Source organism: Dipodomys merriami, unplaced genomic scaffold, assembly GCF_024711535.1.
Source record: "Dipodomys merriami isolate MVZ:Mamm:240054 unplaced genomic scaffold, mDipMer1.0.p SCAF_28, whole genome shotgun sequence".
Classification (NCBI taxonomy): Eukaryota; Metazoa; Chordata; class Mammalia; order Rodentia; family Heteromyidae; genus Dipodomys; species Dipodomys merriami.
The window spans coordinates 3831803-3851284 of NW_027204270.1; the positions used below are offsets into that span (position 1 = coordinate 3831803).

The following is a 19482-nucleotide window of genomic DNA, read 5'->3' on the forward strand; positions in this document are numbered from 1 at the left end:
TTTTGCTTATGTGGTGCTGAGGAATTGAACCCAGGGCCTCAGGCATGCAAGGCAAGCACTCTACCACTGAGCCACCTTCCCAGCCCTATACATGATTCTTATGACAAACTGACTAAACTAGTTTAAAATCTAAAAAGGGGGGGGGGGAGGGTCACACCCATGGCTCCACCTGTCATCCTAGCTACTCAGGAGGCTGAGATCTGAGGCTCATGATTCAAAGCCAGCCCACACAAGAGTGTGGAGACAGTTATCTCCAATTAAGCACCAAAAAAGGGCTGTTGCTCAAGTTGCAGAGTGCTACCCTTGAGCAAAAGAGCTCAAGGACAGTGCCTAGGCCCTGAGCTCAAGCCCCAAGACCAATTCATAAAAAGTTGGGGGGGGTATTGGAGGTGTGGCTCAGGTCATAGCCAGCCACTGAGCAAAAGCAAGCATCAGATACTGAGTTCAATTCCCAGTCTAGAGGAAGAAGAAGAAGGGGGGGGGAGGAGGGGGGAGGAGGGGGGAGGAAGAAAGAAGAAAGAAGAAGAAAAGAGATGCAGCCAGACATTAGTGGCTCATGCCTATAATCCCAGCCACTCCAGATGTAGGAGCATTGTGGTTCATGCCTGTAATTCCAGCCACTCAGGATGTAGGAGTATGGATGCCATCCATACCATGTTCAGGGCCAGGAGGTCTAGCACCTGCCATTCAGGACTCTGAATTCTGCCTAGTGGGAAGGGTCTTCAGTTATAACTTGGATAGGACCAAGACTGCCAAGCCCCAGGGCCTGCGCAGCACGGACAGTGTGGACTGGAGCTGGGGGCAAGGGGAATGAGCTGTGTGGGCTCTACCACCTGGGTGGCAGGAGCTCCATCTGTGCTGGGCTGGGCCAGGGAGCCAGGTGTCCCAGGAAGGCCAGGAGCTTTGGGCAGGGGGTATCAGGAGGCCCAGAAATGGCAGAGGGACGCCAGGGAGTAGAGAGGAACTTTACTGTCCCCAAGGGGCCAGCATGATATAACTCTCCAGAAAGTTCAAAACCCCTGGTCTTTTTTTGTTGTTGGTGGTGGTGGTTGTGGGGCTTGAACCGTGGGCCTGGGTGCTGTCCCTCAGCTCTTTTGCTCAAGGCAAGTGCTCTACCACTTGAGCCACAGTGCCACTTCCGGTTTCCTGGTGGTTTATTGGAGATAAGAGTCTCGGACTTTGGTGAACTGTGATCCGTAGATGTCAGCCTCCACCGGCGCCTGGCAACCCCTGGTTTTTTAACCGAGGCTTGAAGAGAGCTGTCTGCCAGTGAGAAGAGGGCCTACAACAGGAAGCTGCCCTGGCCAGCAAGAGGGGCCAGGAGGCCAGGCGACCGGACACGCAGGCAAAGCCACGGGAAATCGTCCACGCCAGACTCCCTCTGGGCCATCAGGTTTAGTTTAATTCTGAGCTGAGATTCCTAGAAATGACCAGCTCTGCTCCCCCTTTTCGTCCCACCCTGGAGAAAGGGATTCAACCTTCTTTTTGGTGATTTATTTATTTTTTGCCAGTCCTAGGGCTTGAACTCAGAGCCTGAGCACTCACCTGGAGCTTCTTGTGCTCAAGGCTTGCACTCTACCACTTGAGCCACAGTGCCATGTCTCACTTTTTCCGTGTATGTGGTGCTGAGGAATGGAACCCAGGGCTCCATGCATGCTAGGCAAGCACTCTACCCCTAAGCCACATTCCCAGCCCCTTTTTGGTGATTTTTGGTTTTGGTACCTTTCTCCAAGCAGGCAGAGTTTATAGTACTTGGGCTCAGGACAGATGGGGGAGGGCAGGGGGGCGGGGTGGCCTACTGGTCCCAAGGGGGAGGCTCCTCCTCGCCCTCCCCCAAGATCCCAGAGAGGGCGGCTGGGGTTGGGGTTCACTTCCTGCGAGGCTCGGCTGTGCTCACTTTAGACCCTCGGCCCCCGGCGTCGGCTCGCTGTCTTCCTGGAGCTGCCTGCCTCTCGCGCGGAACTCTGGGCCTGGGCGCTGTCCTTCAGCTCTTTAGCTCATGCCTTCCCCCGTCCCTTGAAGAATCACTCCGCCAAAACCCAGGTGCTGGGCTTGCCCGCTTCTCTGGCCCTGGCCCTCCCTGCTGCAGCAGGGCTGAGGCTGACCAGCACCTACCAGGCCAGTCACCACGAAACACGCAGGGGGACCCTAATCTCTCTTCTCTGACCCCCACAGCACTGCCCAGGAAAACAGCCACTCCTGCCCAACCCTCCTCTAGGGTCTCAGACCCACCCCCCAAACACGCCCGCCACACACCGTGTCTGCTACCTCATAGCCCTAAGCGGGAAGACAGCCCAGCCACTAGATCATTTCTGTGTGCTTGTGCGTGCCGAGAGATGGGGCTAGCCACCTCTGCCCGGGAAAAGAGGCTCCGGATGCTGGACACTGTCCCCACACTGAACCAAAATGTGCCTCCTGTACAGGCCTTCGGACAGGGCCTTCCCGTTTCTCCCCGGGTGCTTCCCGGGGTACACTCTGAGGACAGGACCTGGCTTTTCTCCTCTTCAGCATCCATAGCTACAACAGGAAATGGAGCATTCCTGGCCACCTCGGGGAGCAGCCCACAGGGGCCTGCGCTGAGGCTCTGAGCGAGGCTAGGCACCCAGTATGCCCGATAAATAAGGGTGTGTGTGTGTGTGTGTGTGTGTGTGTGTGTGTGTGTGTGTGTGTGTGTGTGTGTGTGTGTGTGTGTGTGTGTGTGTGTGTGTGTGTGTGTGTGTGTGTGTGTGTGTGTGTGTGTGTGTGTGTGTTAGTACTGGGGGGGGTGAACTCTGAGGCTCTGAGCGAGGCTAGGCACCCAGTATGCCCGATAAATAAGGGTGTGTGTGTGTGTGTGTGTGTGTGTGTGTGTGTGTGTTAGTACTGGGGGGGGTTGAACTCTGGGCCTGGGTGCTGTCCCTCAGTTCTTCAGCTCAAGGCTAGCACTCTACCACCTGAGCCACAGCACCACTTACAGCTTTTTCTGCTTATGTGGAGGTGCTGAGGAATCAAACCCAGGGCCTCATGCATGCAAGGCAAGCACTCTACCACTGAGCCACCTTCCCAGCCTCATACTTCAGGCTTTTTTGTGGCTAATCAGAGATAAGAAGTCTCACAGCTTTTCCTGCCAGAGCTGGCTGGATCCTCAGCCCTCAGCCTCCTGCGTAGCTAGGCTTACAGGTGTGAGTCACCAGAGCCCCACAACAGGGCATTCTTTGCTGAGTGTCCCTCACCTTCGTACTCCGCTGCATTTCCACCTGTGGCTGCTCCCCTCCCTAGACAACTCCTGTCTTTTTTTTTCTTTTCTGTCAGTCATGGGGCCTTAACTCTGGGCCTGGACACTGTCCCTGAGCTCTTCCACTCAAGGCTAGCACTCCACCACTTTAAGCCACAGCACCACTTCCAGTTTTCTGGTGGTTCACTGGAGATAAAGAGTCTCACAGACTTAGCCAGGTGCTGGTGGCTCACGCCTGTAATCCTAGCTACTCAGGAGGCTGAGATCTGAGGATCGCGGTTCAAAGCCAGCCCGGGCAGGAGAGACCGTGAGACTCCTATCTCCAATAAACCACCAGAAAACCGGAAGTGGTGCTGTAGCTCAAATGGTAGAGCGCTCGCCTTGAGCTGAAGAGCTGAGGGACAGTGCCCAGGCCCAGAGTTCAAGCCCCACGACCGACAAAAAAAAAAAAAAGAGTCTCACAGACTTAACTGCCCAGGCTGGCTTTGAACCGTGATCCTGCGATCTCAGCCTCCTGAGTAGCTGGGTGACAGGTGTGCGCCGCAGGCACCAGGCCCACTCCTGTCTTTCTTCTACTCTCCCTGGCCATGTTTCCACTTCCATTGGGGTCACCTCTTCCGAAATGTCCTCCCAGACTGGCCCTTCTGCCTCTAATCAATCTGGCATCTCTCCTGCAATGAATCTGTGGCACTCTGCACAGCGACAGGTCCAGCGTCCCCCGTGGCAGGCTGGGTGGCCCTGTGCTGTGACCCACAGTGCCAGCTGTGTTAAATCCCAGGCAGGCCAGGGAGACACAGCGCCGAGTCTGGAGGCTGCAGCAGGCTCTTGTCACGGAGACCAGCTTTCCACCCATCGCCTGGCCTCTGCAGGCCCCCAGCCCCTGGGGGCAGAGACCCCGGAGGGGCTGGGCCAGTATGCCTCGCCCCCTCCTCGCCCCTTTGGATCTGAGGCCCTGGGCTGTGCAGACCCCCTGCAGGATGTGTGCTGGGGGAGCTGAGGCCAGTTTGCCGCCAGGAGCCCCCATCTGGGGAAAGAGGCAGCCAGCCAACACCAGAGTCTCATGCCAACATCCGTGCCAACAGATTGTATCTGACATCACCGCCGCCCCCCTGCCCGGTGACCACGGCAACTGGAGGCCGCCCCCTCCCCCCCACACCCCCAGAACAGCTCCGTGTTTCTTCCAGCCACTGTCCTCCTGTGCAGGATGGTGGGCATGTGTCTGGGGGGAGGGGGATGGAAGGCTGGGAGGGGGACAACAGGAGGAGGAAAAGGGGGACGGAAAGGTGGCATTTTAGATTTCTTGCAGTAGGCAGGGCTGAGCTGAGCAGTAGTTCGAAACACAGGCTCTAGCTTTACTGACCTGGGTCCAGGGTTCAAATCCTACTCTCCCATTTCCTACCCATGTGCCCTTTAGATGAGCCATCTGCTCTCTGAGCCTAGATTTCCCTGTCTGTAAGTGGGACGTCAAACACACCCCCATCTCAGAGGCCCTGGTACCTGTGCCAGGCCCGATGAACTGCATTAGTATGATGATTGTTATTTTATTATTATTTCTATTTCTTTTTTTTTCTTTTTTTGTTGGTCGTGAGGTCTGAACTCTGGGCCTGGGTGCTGTCCCTCAGCTCTTCAGCTCAAGGCTAACACTCTACCACTTGAGCCACAGCACCATTTCTGGCTTTTTCTGCTTATGTGGTGCTGAGGAATCAAACCCAAGGCCTCAGGCATGCAAGGCAAGCACTCTACCACTGAGCCACCTTCCCAGCCCTGTTATTTCTATTTCTATTTCTATTTCTATTCTATTCTATGTCTTATTGTTGTTGTTTGTTGGGGAAAGGGGGCAAATGTGGCTTTGAGGCCTGACTCCACCTCTCCTGAGCTGTGGCCTTCAGCCAAGTCACAGGACGGCCCTGACCCTTGGTATCTTCATCTAGAAAACGAGGTGACAACACCTCCCCTCCAGTGCTGCCACAGACAAGCCCAGCACCTCAAGAATAGAAATGCCCGGGCAATTTCTTGCTGCCTCTCTTTCTGGCTTCCTTCTCCCTGATGTGTGCCCTGCGACTGCTGAGACCTCAAGCTTGACGGCCTGTTGGCCTCGTGTTCTTCTCTTGGTCATTGCTACAGCCACAGTCACACTCAAGTCCCACAGAGTCCGGGCCTGTGACCAGCCCAAAAGAGTGGCCAGGTGGCTGGGAAGGTGGCTTAGTGGTAGAGTGCTTGCCTAGCATGCATGAAGCCCTGGGTTCAACTCCTCAGTACCACATACACAGAAAAGGCCAGAAGTGGTGCTATGGCTCAAGTGGTAGAATGCTGGCCTTGAGCAAAAGAAGCTCAGGAACAGCGCCCAGTTCCTGAGTTCAAGCCCCAGGACTGGCAAAAAAAAAAAAAGAAAAAGAAAAAGAAAAAGAAAAAGAGTATCCAGGTGCCAGCTGGACACTGGAACCAAATCTTGGGGTCACCCCTGAGCCCCAGGCCTTGGCTGCCATCTCCTCAGGACGTCTGCAAGGACCCCAGCGTGGCAAGAGGCTGTCTCCCCAGGCCACTGGTCCCATTCAGCCTCGAGGCCTCTGCCTCCTACCTATCAACTGTGGCCTGACCCTGACAGCGACACCCTTGTCCGGGCTCCGGCTGTCAGGGTGTGAACAGAGCAGGCAGAGGAACACAGGTGCACCTGTCCACGCTGACCCCTTCGCTGGCGGCCCCTACCTTGGCTGCCCGCCCCTTGTCCATGCAGGCCGGGTTCTGGCAGCGCAGTCCCTTCTCCGAGGCTGGGCTCTGGTCGTCTGTGGAGGAGAAGAGCAGAGGGTATCAGTGGAGTGGGGGGCCCCTGGCTCCCCCTGGAGCCCCAGTGGCCTCCCAAACACAGGAGGGGTGGGGCGCCCTCCTCAATCCTCCCCTTAAAAGAAGTCAGTGTCCTTTTGTCTCTTAAATGCCAACTTATCTGCTGGGGATCGGTTTGCGGAGACCTTTTCTAGCCCAAGTTCCCCAGGGAAATTGTCCAGATTCCACGGGGAGAAATGTCTTTGGAAATAACCAGCTCCCTCCCTCCCATGCCCCACTAGTGGGGAGGTGGGGAGCAGCCCCGAGACCTCCTGGGCCCTAGGTGTTCAGACAGACACCCCCAGCACTGACAGAAGGGGAGAAGAGCTCCAGGGCCCCCCATGCCCTCCTAGCCCTGTCCCCCAAAGGCCTGGGGTGACCCCACTTTCTCTGCTGTCCCTTTCCATCCTGAATTTCGTCCTTGAAGCTGTGTCTCTTTCCTGAGTCAGGGAACAGCTGTGGAGGGACAGGGTTGGGGGCCAGACTGGGGGGAAGAGTTGGGGCACAGACTGGGGGGAGGGGTTAGGGGGTCAGGCTGGGGGACAGACTGGGGGAAGGGTTTGGGACATGGGCTGGAGGGGCAAGGTTGGGGGTCGGGCTCGGGTACAGACTGGGGGGAGGTGGGGTTGGGGGAAGACTGGGGGGGCAGGGTTGGGGGAAGACTGGGGGGGCAGGGTTAGAGGCCAGACTGGGGGAAGGGTTAGGTGGCCAGGCTGGGGAGCAAGGTTGGGGGCTGGGCTGGGGGGGCTGGGCTGGGGAGACAGGCTGGGGGGGGGGGAGGCAGGGAGGGTGAAGGGGCGCTGCGGCCGGCCCGGGCCCCGAGTTGGGGCCCTGCAGCCCCGAGGCCGGCTGTCCCCCCACCTCGGGCCGGCCAGCCCCCGGCAGGCCGGGCCAGCCCCTCGGGGAAGCCGCCCCGACTCGGCCCCCGGCCCGCGCCCCGGGCGCAGCGCGCGGCCTGCGCGGGGCCGGGCGCCTCCGGCCCGCACTCACCCATGGAGCCTGGCGATCGCAGCCTGGGAGCCCGCGGCCGGCGATCGGAGCCGGTGCCGGGAGGCCGAGCGCCGCGGCCGGCGGCCCAGGCGGGAGGCGGGGCGGGGCAGGTGGGAGGCGGGAGGAGCCGCGCCGCCGGCGGGGGCGGGGCGCCGGGGGGAGCCAGACGGCGCCTCCCCAAATGACGGGGTGCGCGCCCGGCCGGCCGCTCCCGCCCCCCAGGAGGGGCCAGGTGAGCGTGTGACGTGGGTGCCGTGCGCGGCGGGCCCGGCCCCGGCCGCGCCACGCCCGGAAGTGCCTCCGAGTGGGAAGGACCCGCGTCCCAGGGGCCAGGGCCCCACCCGGAACCCCCGGCCCGCCGCCGGAGGGCAGAGGCTGTGGCTTGCATGGTTTACAACTCCACTGGAAGATGCACGCGCACACGCGCGCACCCCTGTCCTGAGCACAGCCAGCTCATCCCCACAAACTCATTTATTGATTTAGTTATGCAAAATCACCCGCACGCAGGCCAGGCAGCGCCCCGCACAAAGCCACCAGCCAGGCCCGCCACCCCGATTCCCCCGCTTCCAACTTCATCTGGAGTTTTGCCTGGTCCCGGCCTTGACGGAAGCGGAATGATCACACTTAGTGCTTTCAAGGTCCTGAAACCCTTTGCATCACAGAAATGGAGCCTCAGAGAGGTCCCCAGTATTTCACCAATTTGCCCAGCGTGGTGGTACCAGCCTGTAATCCCAGCTACTTGAGAGGCAGATGCATATATAGTTCAAGGCCAGCCCTGAACTAGTTAGGGAAACTATCTCCGTACATAAATAAATAAATAAAAATAGGCAGGTGCCAGTGGCTCACACCTAATGCTACTCAGGGGGCTGAGATCTGAGGATCCCGGTTCAAAGCCAGCCCAGGCAGGAAAGTCTGTGAGACTCCTCTTATCTCCAATGAACCACCAGAAAGCCGGAAGTGGCGCTGTGGCTCAAGTGGTAGAGTGCTAGCTTTGAGCTGAAGAGCTGAGGGACAGCACCCAGGCCCAGAGTTCAAGCCCCATGACTATCACCACTAACAAAAACCCAAAACACACACACACACACACACAAAACCATAAAACAATACAAAAAGGCTGGGCACTGGTGGCTCACATCTGTAACTGACTGAGGGTTCTGGGCTGTGATTCAAAGCCAGCCCAGAAAGGAAGGTCTGTGAGATTCTTACCTTCAATTAATCACCCAAAGTCTGGAAATGGTGGAACTGTGTCTCAAGTGATAGAACACTACTAGCCTTGAGCACAAAAGCTCAGGGCCAGCACCCAGGCCCAGCGTTCAAGACCCAAGTCCAGAACAACAATAACCAAAGCAAACCACACAAAATAAAAAGGCTGACATGTGGCTCAGGTAGCGGAGTGCTTGCTCAGCAAGCACCGGCACCTGGGTTCAATCCCAGAACCAAAACCAAAAGAAAAAAATTGCCCCAAGGAACTTGGAACTTTTTTTTTTTTTTTTGGTCCTAGATCAGGACTCAGATTGAATACCTGACGGTTTCGCTCATCGATGAATCCTTCAACCCACTGAGTCACACCTCCAACCCCAAGAACCCAGGTCTTCTGAGCCTGCCTCTAGACACCATCTCAATCGGTCCTCTGGTGCCAGGAAGCGCGGTACCATACTGACAACGTTTAGGTATGGAAGAAACCATTCCGAGGGGCCAGGTTCATCTTTTGAAGGCAGAGCTCCCCCAAGCGCCTGTCAGCTGGGGTAGGGAGCCTGCACGAATCCATTGCACGGATGGAGCCCGGGGCTCCACAGGTGAGCGAAGCTAGTTCCTGTCCCCAGGACGCTCAAGCAAGAGAACTGTAATGACTCGCAGGTGTGTTTTGTTTTATTTGTCAGTCGTTGGGCTTGAACTCTGGGCCTGGGCCCTCTCCCTGAGCTCTTCAGCTCAAGGTGAGTGCTCTACTATTTGAGCCACAGCACCATTTCCGGTTTTCTGGTGGTTAATTGGAAATAAGTGTTTCATGGACTTTCCTGCCTAGGCTGGCTTTGCACTGCGATCCTCTGATCTCAGCCTCCTGAGATCAGAGGTGGGAGCCACCGGCGCCCAGCCTCCCAGGTGTTTTGAGCCCCCTGGACTCATTCAGAAAACACATCCAAGGTTCTCAAAGTTTCCCACATGCCAGGCCCTGAGTGAGGTGTAAGGGGGTCACTGGCGACTGTGGCTGGGGGAGCCACAGGGGCCAGGCTGGCATGGAGGCATTTCCTCACAGCAGGGAGCAGGGAGCTCCAGAGGGGAAAGGGAATGGCTGGAGCATCCACACCAAGGCCCTGGAGCCAGTCACTCACGCCTGCCTGTAATCCTAGCTACCCAGGAGGTGGAGATCTGTGGGTCACAGTTCAAAGCCAGCCTGGGCAGAAGAGTCTGTGAGACTCTTATCTCTAGTTAACCACAAAAAGCCAGAAGTAGAGCTGTGGCTCAAGTGATAGAGCCCTAGTCTTGAGCACAGAAGATCAGGGACAGTACCTAAGGCCCTGAGTTCAAGCCCCAGGAGCGGCAAAAAGGAAATAAAAGAGCTCCTCACAGGTATCTCCCTATGAGGAAGCAGTCCCCAGCCTGTGCCACATGCCCCTGTTTTACAGGGCGAAGCTGGAGGCCCTACGCAGGCAAACTCTTCAGCCTGGTCTGGCCTCACCCCACACAGAGAGTCTTGGGCTTCTCTACTCTTCAGTGAGTCCAGGCCACATGTCCCAGTATTCAGGAGGAGGCTGGGGTTGTGGAGGGGGGAGATGATCCTTAGAGGGACCCTGACCCCAGCCCCAGCCTGCCTGCCAGGAGGTAGCTGACTCATGGGTGGACTCAAGGGTTGATGGGAGTTGGGCATCAGTGGCTCACGCCTGTAATCCTGGCTACTCAGGAGGCTGAATTCAAAATTCAAAGCCAGTGGGGACAGGAAAGTCTGCGAGACACTTTTCTCCAATTAACCACCAAAAAGCTAGAGGTAGAATTGCAGCTCAAGTGGTAGAACGCTAGCCTTGAATGAAAAAAGTACAGGAGAATGCCCAGGGCCTGAGTTCAAGCCCCACCCCAGCCTTCCCCAAAAAAGTAGTTGGATGTCAAAACTCACATTCACAACTCCGGTAGCCTCATCCCTCCATGCGGGATTCCATGGGGACCCGGAGCCCTCAGACTGCTTTGGGGAAGTTTCCAACACACCTCATCTGGAAATATCTGCACTGGGCTCCAGGAAAATTCCAGGGCCCTGAGTTTCCAAAATGTGGGGGCTGTACTCAGGTTCTAGTGCCCTGTCTCCCAAGATCTCAGAGTTCTGGCTCCACCACTGGGCGGTTCCGGTTCGTCCTCCACCACGGGAGACTGCCTCCCTCAACAGCCCTTTAGATCTGGCCTCACAGCTGGTCCAAGCTACAGCCCCCTAAGACCAGATGGCCGGTTAGTGGCCATGGAGCTGAGCACAGGGGCTCTGGAGTGTTTCCAGATGTGGTGAGGTGATCTACCTGTCTGACCTCTGGCCTCTGACCCCTCAGCTCTAGCATGCGCATGCTCAAGGTGTGCTAGCCGACCCCCCCCAGCCCCAGCTCTGCTGTAAGCTGTGATTTCCTGTGACTCTGAGAGAACCTCCCTGCCTCCCTCTCCCTCCTCCCTCTCCCTCTCCTCTCCTTCTCCCTCCTCATCCCCTTTCCCTTTTACCTCCTCCCCACCCTCTGGAAAAAAATCTCTCCAGACTCTGGCACCTCTGAGGGCCAGGGGGGGCCGAGGAGTCAGCATCCACCCCCACGGGCAGCCATGAGCTCCTGCCACACAGAGAGGGTGACGCTGGTAAGAGGACCTGTTGTTCCAAGCGACGCCATACCCTGGACATGGCTGCGTGGGCCAGAGGTGGCCGGCCGCTCAGCCTAGCTCAGCCAAGCATATGTGTTCTCCTAAGCTTAAGGCAGGCCATTCCTCTTGGGTCCTGAGGTCGCTGAGCAGCAGGAGGAGAGCACACAGAGCCTCAAGGTTGCTGGACTGCTGGTGGCTCGCTCTTGTAATCCCAGCCAGCCACTCAAGTGGCTGTGATTTGAGGATCACCATTCCAAGCCAGCCTGGTCAGGAAAGTCTATGAGACTCTTCTTTCCAAAGTCAGAAGTGGAGCTGTGGCTCAAGTGGTAGAGTGCTAGCCTTGAGAAAAAAAAACCCAAAAACACCAAGCACCCAAGCCCTGAGTTTAAACCCCAGTACTGGCGGGGGAGGGAATTTCTGGGGAGACAAGCGGACCTACAGAAGGAGTCAGTCAGCATCAAGAACCCTAAAGTTGGGGGAAGCTGGGGTGATAGCAAGGAAGCTCACGGGGGACAGACCCCGCGGCCTGCCCCAGCTCGCCCGGTCAGTGCTTCCCTTTCAGTCCTGGAGCCCTGGCCCAGTCCTTCTACCCTCACGCTGGTGCCAAAGGTCTGCTCCCTGGGTCTGAGAGAGCCCAGCCGGCCCCTGGCTCCCACCATCCTCGGGAAAGCTGGGGCCCTCGGCCAGGCAGAGGAGCGTGCTGGCCCCCATCTAAGTCTCAGGACAGCACTCAGTGTCCTCAGTGTCCTCCTCCCACCAACATGATCTCTACCAGGACGGGGCAGAAGCCGGCCGGCAGACATGTTTTCTTTGGCTGAGCACCGTGTTTCAAAAGAATTTGAATTGGTTGCCAACTTTGAAAAGTCAGGAGATTTTTACACAAAAACCCAGATTTCTGGCTTCTTTGGACAAACCAATGGAGCCTGGCAACTGGGGATCCATATTCCAGAAAGCTCAAGCTCCCAAGTCCTGTCTTCCTTGGACCAGCACCAACCCAGCCACCACCCACGGCTCCTCCGCTCCCTGAGGCCCACACAACCCCTCGCCCACTCCCGCGAGACAATGAGCCTCTGATCCCGGCCCGGCCTTTCCTGCTTCTCTCCCTTTGCCCTTGTAACACCTACTCCACCCCCGGCTGCCCACATGACGCCCCCTCCTGGAGGCCCAAGTGCAATGCTGCTTCCTTCTGGATTTCAGATGGAAGTCCGCGACTAGCTCCCACTCTCCTGGCCAGCCCTTTGAACTGACCCAAGTTTCCCCAGCCTCCTTCCCCCCATGGCTTTGGGAACAGCTGACGATAACTACAGCTGTCACTGACTGGACACCTGCTGGGAACTCTGTTTCCCACAGTCTCATTCCACCATCTAGTCCGGTGTGTGTGGCATCATCTAGCCCAAAGGACAGGTACCCCTCCCTCCCTGGAGATGTGGAGCCCTCCAGACAGAGCTAGTCGTCTGGGCGCTGGATGACACCTGTCATCCTAGCTACTCAGGGGGCTGAGATCTGAGGATCCCGGTTCAAAGCCAGCCCAGGCAGGAAAGTCCCTGAGACTCTAATCGCCAATAAACCACCAAAAAACCAGAAGTGGCGTTGTGGTTCAAGCAGTACAGCACTAGCCTTGAGCTGAAGAGCTGAGGGACAGCACCCAGGCCCAGAGTTCAAGCCCCACGACCAACAAAAACAAACGAACAGGGGCTGGGAAGGTAGCTCAATGGTAGAGCGCTTGCCTTGCATGCCTGAGGCCCTGGGTTCGATTCCTCAGCACCACATAAGCAAAAAGAAAAAAAGCCAGAAGTGGCGCTGTGGCTCAAGTGGTAGAGCGCTAGCCTTGAGCTGAAGAGCTGAGGGACAGCGCCCAGGCCCAGAGTTCAGGCCCCATGACCAACCAACAAACAAACAAGAAACAAAGGGAGTTAGTCCACATGGAGGTGTTTTAAGTCTTAAAGACAGTGTAAGCCAGGCACCAGTGGTTCACGCTTATAATCCTAGCGCCTCAGAAGTTTGAGATCTGAGGCAGTTCAATAGAGAGGTCCATAAGACTCATCTCCATTAAACACCACAAAAGCTGGAAATGACGCTGTAGCTCAAGGTTGTAGAGCTCTCACCTAAAACAAAAGAAGCTCAGGGACAGTGCCCAGGCCCTGAGTTCAAGCCCCATAACCAACAAAGAAATAAAATTTAAAAATGAATATAAATAAGGGCTGGGATGTGGCTTAGTGGTAGAGTGCTTGCCTAGCATGCATGAGGCCCTGGGTTCAATTTCTCAGTACTACATACACAAAAAACCAGAAGTGGTGCTGTGACTCAAGTAGTAGAATGCTAGCCTTGAGCAAAAGAGAAGCTCAGGGACAGTGCCCAGGCCGAGTTCAAGCCCCAGGACTGGCAAACAATAAAATTAAATAAAATAATAAATAAATAAATAAAACCCAGGACTGGGGTGTGTGTGTGTGTGTGTGTGTGTGTGTGTGTGTGTAAACCCAGGACTGGGTGTGTGTGTGTGTGTGTGTGTGTGTGTGTGTGTGTGTGTGTGTGTGTGTGTGTGTGTGTGTGTGTGTGTGTGTGTGTGTGTGTGTGTCCCCTGGGGCTTGAACTCAGAGCCTGGGCACTGTCCCTGAGCTTCTTTTGCTCAAGGCTAGTACTCTACACAACACTACTTCCTGCTTTTTCTGTGTATGTGGTACTGAGGAATGGAACCCAGGGCTTCATGCACACTAGGCAAGCACTCTACCACTAAGCCACATCCCCAACCCCGTAAGACTTTTTTTTTTTTTTTGGTCAGTCATGGGGTCTAAACTCTGTGTCTCCTTGTGCCTCAGCTCTTCAGCTCAAAGCTAGGGCTCTATTACTTGAGCCACAGCGCCACTTCCAGCTTTTTCTGCTTATGTGGTGCTGAGGAATCAAACCCAGGGCCTTATGTATGCAAGGCAAGCACTCTACTGTTGAGCCACCTTCCCAGCCCCCTGTAAGACTCTTTTTTTTTTTTTTTGTCGGTTGTGGGGCTTGAACTCTGGGCCTGGGCGCTGTCCCTCAGCTCTTCAGCTCAAGGCGAGCACTCTACCACTTGAGCTACAGCGCCACTTCCGGTTTTCTGGTGGTTTATTAGAGATAGGAGTCTCACGGTCTTTCCTGCCCGGGCTGGCTTTGAACCGCGATCCTCAGATCTCAGCCTCCTGAGTAGCTAGGATTACAGGCGTGAGCCACCAGCACCCGGCTCCCTGTAAGACTCTTTATCACCAACTAACAACTAAAAAGTTGGAAGTGGAGCTGTGGCTCAAGTGGTAGAGTGATAGTCTTGAGGGGAAAGAGCTAAGGAAGAGCATCTAATCCTTGAGTTCAAGCCCTAGTACTGGCACAAACATAAACAAATAAAAAATGTATTGGACAGAACTGTTCTCAGCGGGTGAGAGAGGATGAGATGACCAGTGTCTTCACCTTACAGATAAAACTGAGGTTTCAAAGATAGATTTTCCTAAGGTTATGCAGACAGCAACAGAGTTGGGATTGGAACCCAGGTCCCTAAGACTCCATGGTATCTGGCACAATTGAGTGTTAGACAAAAATAAACCGATCCCTTCTCACAACGTAAGTGGCCTCTTTCCCCGCGGGCCTCAGACTGGCATGCAGGCGCAGGGATCACCTGTTCTCATTCTCCAGGGAAGTGCCCACTGGGTGAACCCCTGTGCCCTGCCCACTCCCGAACAGACCAGCCCACGAAAAGCAGCCCCTCCCAGGAAGCGGCTGTGGCTTGAATGCCCCCTCCCACGCCCTGTCCACGCCTGGGCAGCTGCCCTAGGCTATGACCAGCTGGATCCCCGAGCACTGGGGCAGCCTGGGGAAGGAGAATCTTGCCAAGAGCCAGAGGAGTTAGTGCTGGGCAAATAACTGTCCCCCCACCCCCCCCACCCCCGCCTTTACATGGCAGACGGATCAGAGCCCTACCCAGGGGCCTGGGAAGGTGCTTCTTTCCAGAGTGCTGTGGGGTAAGAGGGTCCCAGCTGGAGGAGAGTGAAGGGTTGTAGTCCGATCCGCGGTGGGTATTGTCCCTAGGGTCTGGAGATTCTAACCAAGGTGCCATCCACACCCTCTCAGCTCAGAAAGAGGTGGGAGGACACATTCAGAATGCCTTGGAGGGGGGCTGGGAAGGTGGCTCAGTGGTAGAGCGCTTGCCTTGCATGCCTGAGGCCCTGGGTTCGATTCCTCAGCACCTCATAAGCAAAAAGAAAAAAGCTGGAAGTAGTGCTGTGGCTCAAGTGGTAGAGCGCTAGCCTTGAGCTGAAGAGCTGAGGGACAGCGCCCAGGTCCAGAGTTCAGGCCCCATGACCGGACCGTCCCCCCCCCCCAAAAAAAAAGAATGCCTTGAAGGGAAGGGCAGGTGGCTGGCTGTGGGTTGACTTGGGGTAGTTTCCTTCTCTTTTCTTTTCTTTTTTTGTTTTTTTTTTGGGGTCCAGTCCTGGGGCCTGAACTCTGGGCCTGGGCACTGTCTCTGAGCTCTTCAGCTCAAGGCTAGCGCTCTACCACTTGAGCCACAGCACCACTTCCGGCTTTTTTCTTTTTGCTTATGTGGTGCTGAGGAATCGAACCCAGGGCCTCAGGCATGCAAGGCAAGCGCTCTGCCACTGAGCCACCTTCCCAGTCCTCTATTTTTTTTTTCTGGTCCGTTATGGGGCCTGAACTCTGGGCCTGGGCGCCGACCCTCAGCTCTTTAGCTCAAGGCGAGCACTCTACCACTTGAGCCACAGCGCCACTTCCGGCTTTTTCTGTGTATGTGGTGCTGAGGAATCGAACCCATGCATGCGAGGCAAGCTCTCTACTGCTGAGCCACCTTCCTAGCCCCATGGGGTAGTTTTCTTACAGGTCCTGAGCTCAAATCCCAGTGCTATCCCTTCCCCCCCCCCTCAAAAAAAAAAATCCTTCCTTCCTGGGAGCCAAGAAACTGTCCCCATAGATCTTGCACACCGGAACCATGGCTGTGGCTGGCTGGCCACTTCCTCCGGCTGAGGCTGCTGTGGGTTCCTGTCCATCTGTCCATCTGCCCACCGTGGCTTCCTCCTGGGACTCCTCAGAGGAACTGAAAGCAACCGAGGGAGGAATGGGAGCCGGCCTGCAGCAATGGGGCTGAGATTCCGGTTCTAGACAGTGGCGCTCTATGCAGGAGCCCCACCCCCACCCCGGGATGGGCTGGTGCCTTGCCTGGCCCGACACCCACCCTGCACAGGCCCAGACCAAGGGCTGGCTGGCAGCAGAGGGCTGAGCCCACACACACGGCTGTGAGCCCCGCCTCACCCACCAGCCGCCCCAGCCCCACTAGGGAGCTGCTCGTGTGCCATTACCCAGTGCCCGTGGCCCATGCCAGGGCCTCTGCCAGGCGTCTGTGGATGGGCCAGGCCCTCTGCGGCTCAAGCTCAGGACACACCTGAGGATGTACTCAGGACCTGACTGAGACCCCTAGAATTAAAGGGAGGGTGGGCATGAAGATCCAGGACCACAGGGCTCCAAAGCTGAAGGTGGCTGCTGGTTATTGCAGACCCCAAAGGCAGCAGAGACAGGGGCCTGCAGAGACAGAACTCCAGGTACCCCTGGGTGGTAAAGATGGTGTTGCAGGGAAGACAAAACCCTCCAGCCCTGTAAACTTCAATGGCCACATCCCACCCCCACCTACGGGATGGGGGGAGGGGGCAGCTCACACTGAGTCCTTGCTGCTCACTGACCAGATGACCAGAAGCCTCAGCTAGGATACAGCTGCCAGGTAAAGCAGTAATAAGCAGGCAGGACTCCAGCAGTTTTTCTATCCCACACTCTGATTTTGGCCTTTTGGTTTGTTTTTGCTTTGTTTCTGATCCTGGGGTTTGAACTTGGGCCTGGGTGCTGTCCCTGAGCCTTTTTTTTTTTTTTTACTCAAGGCTAGCACTGTACCCCTTTGAGCCACAGCACCACTTCCAGTTTTCTGGTGGTTAATTGGAGATATAAGTCTCATGGGGACTTTGCTGCCCAGGCTGGCTTAGAACCACATTCCTCAGATCTCAGCCTCCTGTGCAGCTAGGATTACAGATGTGAGCCACGGCATCTGGCCGAGCCTTTCACTCAAGGCGCTAGCTATCACCTGAGTCATGGCTCTGCTTCCAGTTTTGTTTTTTTGGGATTTTTTTTTGCTGGTTAATTAAAGAGTCTCATGGACTTTCTTGCTTGGGCTGGCTTTCAACTTCAATTCTCAGATCTCAGACTCCTGATTAGCCAAGTTACAGGTGTGACACACAGTGCCCAGCTCTTCTGACTCCAAAGCTTCTCTGGCTGAGAAAAGAAGAGTCTGGATCACTCCACATAAGTGACGGTCTCCCCACTTCCCATCCAGACCCGGCACCTACTCCACATTCAAGATAACAAACTTGTCTTCTCCCGCTCATACAGTCCTGCCTTCCCAGCCCCTGCATACACCTCTGACAGAGTCCAGAGTGCTGGGGCCCAAGGAGGCCCAAGCCAGCAAGATACCTCTGCTCCACCCAAGCACTGGCCACCCCCAGGCTACCACAGCCCAGGGCCCGTCAATGCCCGGACCCCTGAGCCACAGGCTGTAGACATTCATTTTCTTTCTTTTCTTTTCTCCTTTTTGTGCCTGTACTGAGGCTTGAACTCAGGGCCTGAGTCCTGTTTTTTTGTTTGTTTGTTTAGCATTTTCATTCAAGGCTAGCTATTCTATCACTTGAACCACAGCTCCACTTCCAGCTTTTTAATGGTTAATTGGAGAGAAGATTCTCACAGATTTTCCTGCCTGGGTTAGCTTCCAACTGTGATCTTCAGATCTCAGCTTCCTGAGTAGTTGGGATTAAAGGCGTGAGGCGCCAGCACCTGGCTACCTTTTCCCTTCGAAGTGGGTTCCTTTCCCCTTCCCATGGCAGACCTCAGGCCTCACCATCCCCCTCTAGCTGCTCTAATCACAGAATGGGCTCTGGAGAAGCCTGGACCATGCTGGGGACACGCAGAGTCTGGAGAGGCCAGACCTGAGCTGGAGCGTAAGGCTCAGAGAGCAGGGCGCAGAGGCTGGGACCCATGGCCATATTGCTGGTGATCAGCGCTCCCTGCTTGTTTTCTGCAGAGGAGGCTGGGTGTCCAGAGCACCCCACTTGAGTCACGCCCATGGCACAGGCCCAGTGCTGATCCACCAAGCGAACTAGATCGCAGTGGTCATCAGCCTAGCCAGCACAGATGGAGCCCTTCCCCTCACCCGTCTGAGGTCCTCCAGAGTGACCCCAGGGCTGGAAGCCTGGTTCAAGTGACAGAGCACCTGCCGAGCAAGTGCAGGACTCTGAGTTCAAACCCTCATACTGCCAGAAAAATTAAAAACTAACTTAATGCACCAGAATGACTCTGAGCGCCTCACAAATGGCCAGAGACATCATTATCACCATTTATTCTACTTTCCTGGGATCTGGCCAGGCTGATGTTACCACAGGCCAAAGAGCTTGACCTCTTCCTCCCCCAAGACCTTGTCTTATTGGCTCTCTACCACTCGAACCCCATCTCCAGTCTCGCTTTTTGTTTGTTCATTGGAGATAGAGTCTCACAGACTGTTCTGCCTGGGCTGGATTTGAACTGAAATCCTCCAAATGTCAGCCTCCTGAGTAGCTAGGATTACAGGCGTGAGCCACCCACACCTGGCTTGTCTGGCTTCTTCGGGGCCCAATCGTGTTTCTATGTCCTCATCTGTAAAATGGCATTAAAATGTCCAGCGCTTGGAACATGAACGTTCCAGAAGGACTTGGTGAGTGGGCTGCAGGCTCTGGCCTGGAGGGAAATGGCAAGCAGGCCAGAGCATGGGAGTCCTCCTGGGAGACGACCCACACCTACCCCCGAGGTCCTCGATGATGTCCAGGGTGGAGCTCCAGGAGAAACGCTCCACGGCCCCCAGCTCCAGCTCAGCCAGGTCGTGTGGCAGGGCCTGCAGCTCATAGGCACCCCGCTTCCTCCAATAGAGAAACATGCTTCGGCCTGGCAGGCCCCTGTCTGGTCTGCACCCGTAGAGGCTGGGAGGCCCAGGGCCCTGAGTCCCCCAGGGCCCCGATGCAGTGCTGCAGGGGTGCAGTGGGACCCTGGGTGTACTCTCTGGCCGGCCAGCTCAGCCCTGTCCGGGGAAGGGAGCATTCTGGGAGCGGCCGGGGGCTTTGCAGCCGACCAATGGCCGGGGCTCTGGCCCTATACAAAGCGCCTTTCTTCCCCTCCTACAGACATTTTACAAATTTTGTCTTCCCAGCCCCCTCGGAGCTCCCACCGAGGAGATAGGCTGGGCGTCTGGGGACACAGAGGCTCGGCAAAGAGTGCAATTGTTTCCTGGTCACTTTGTTAAGATAAGTTTTCAGAGGAGAAAAATGTGCTGCCCCAGGAGCATTTCCAGATCTCGGCCCTGACCTTTGACCCCTGGACAGCCCCTTCTGACTCCTCCCAGCGCTCCTTGTTTAGAGGCACCTGCGGGGCTGCCGAGGGGACACCCCTGGAGGGGTTTCACCCTTCCACCGGAAGCTGAGCTGAGTCCCACCCCCTTGCTAAGCCAAGGAGGCCTCTGGGGGACCAGAGGGCAGGACCAGTAGCATAGAGCCTGCCCTCAGGCTGACTGTGAAGTCCAGCTCTGTTCTCTGGGCTTTCGT

General features: G+C 56.3%; 1 protein-coding gene across 3 annotated transcripts in view; it reads right to left on the reverse strand.

The window, feature by feature from the left end:
- The window catches only part of Plekhg5 (pleckstrin homology and RhoGEF domain containing G5), a 45493-nt gene that overhangs the window by 21694 nt on the left and 4317 nt on the right, over positions 1 to 19482 (reverse strand). For 2 of the 3 annotated variants that reach the window (XM_070037241.1, XM_070037242.1), the window contains exons 1-2: positions 7025 to 7125; positions 5921 to 5997 (exon numbers count right to left, since the gene is read on the reverse strand). In XM_070037241.1, the coding sequence (XP_069893342.1) occupies positions 5921 to 5997; positions 7025 to 7028 (81 nt within the window). In that variant the 5' untranslated portion in view covers positions 7029 to 7125. Of the gene's footprint in view, positions 1 to 5920; positions 5998 to 7024; positions 7126 to 19482 lie in introns of those variants that run through there. The other variant, XM_070037243.1, reaches the window with a different exon arrangement.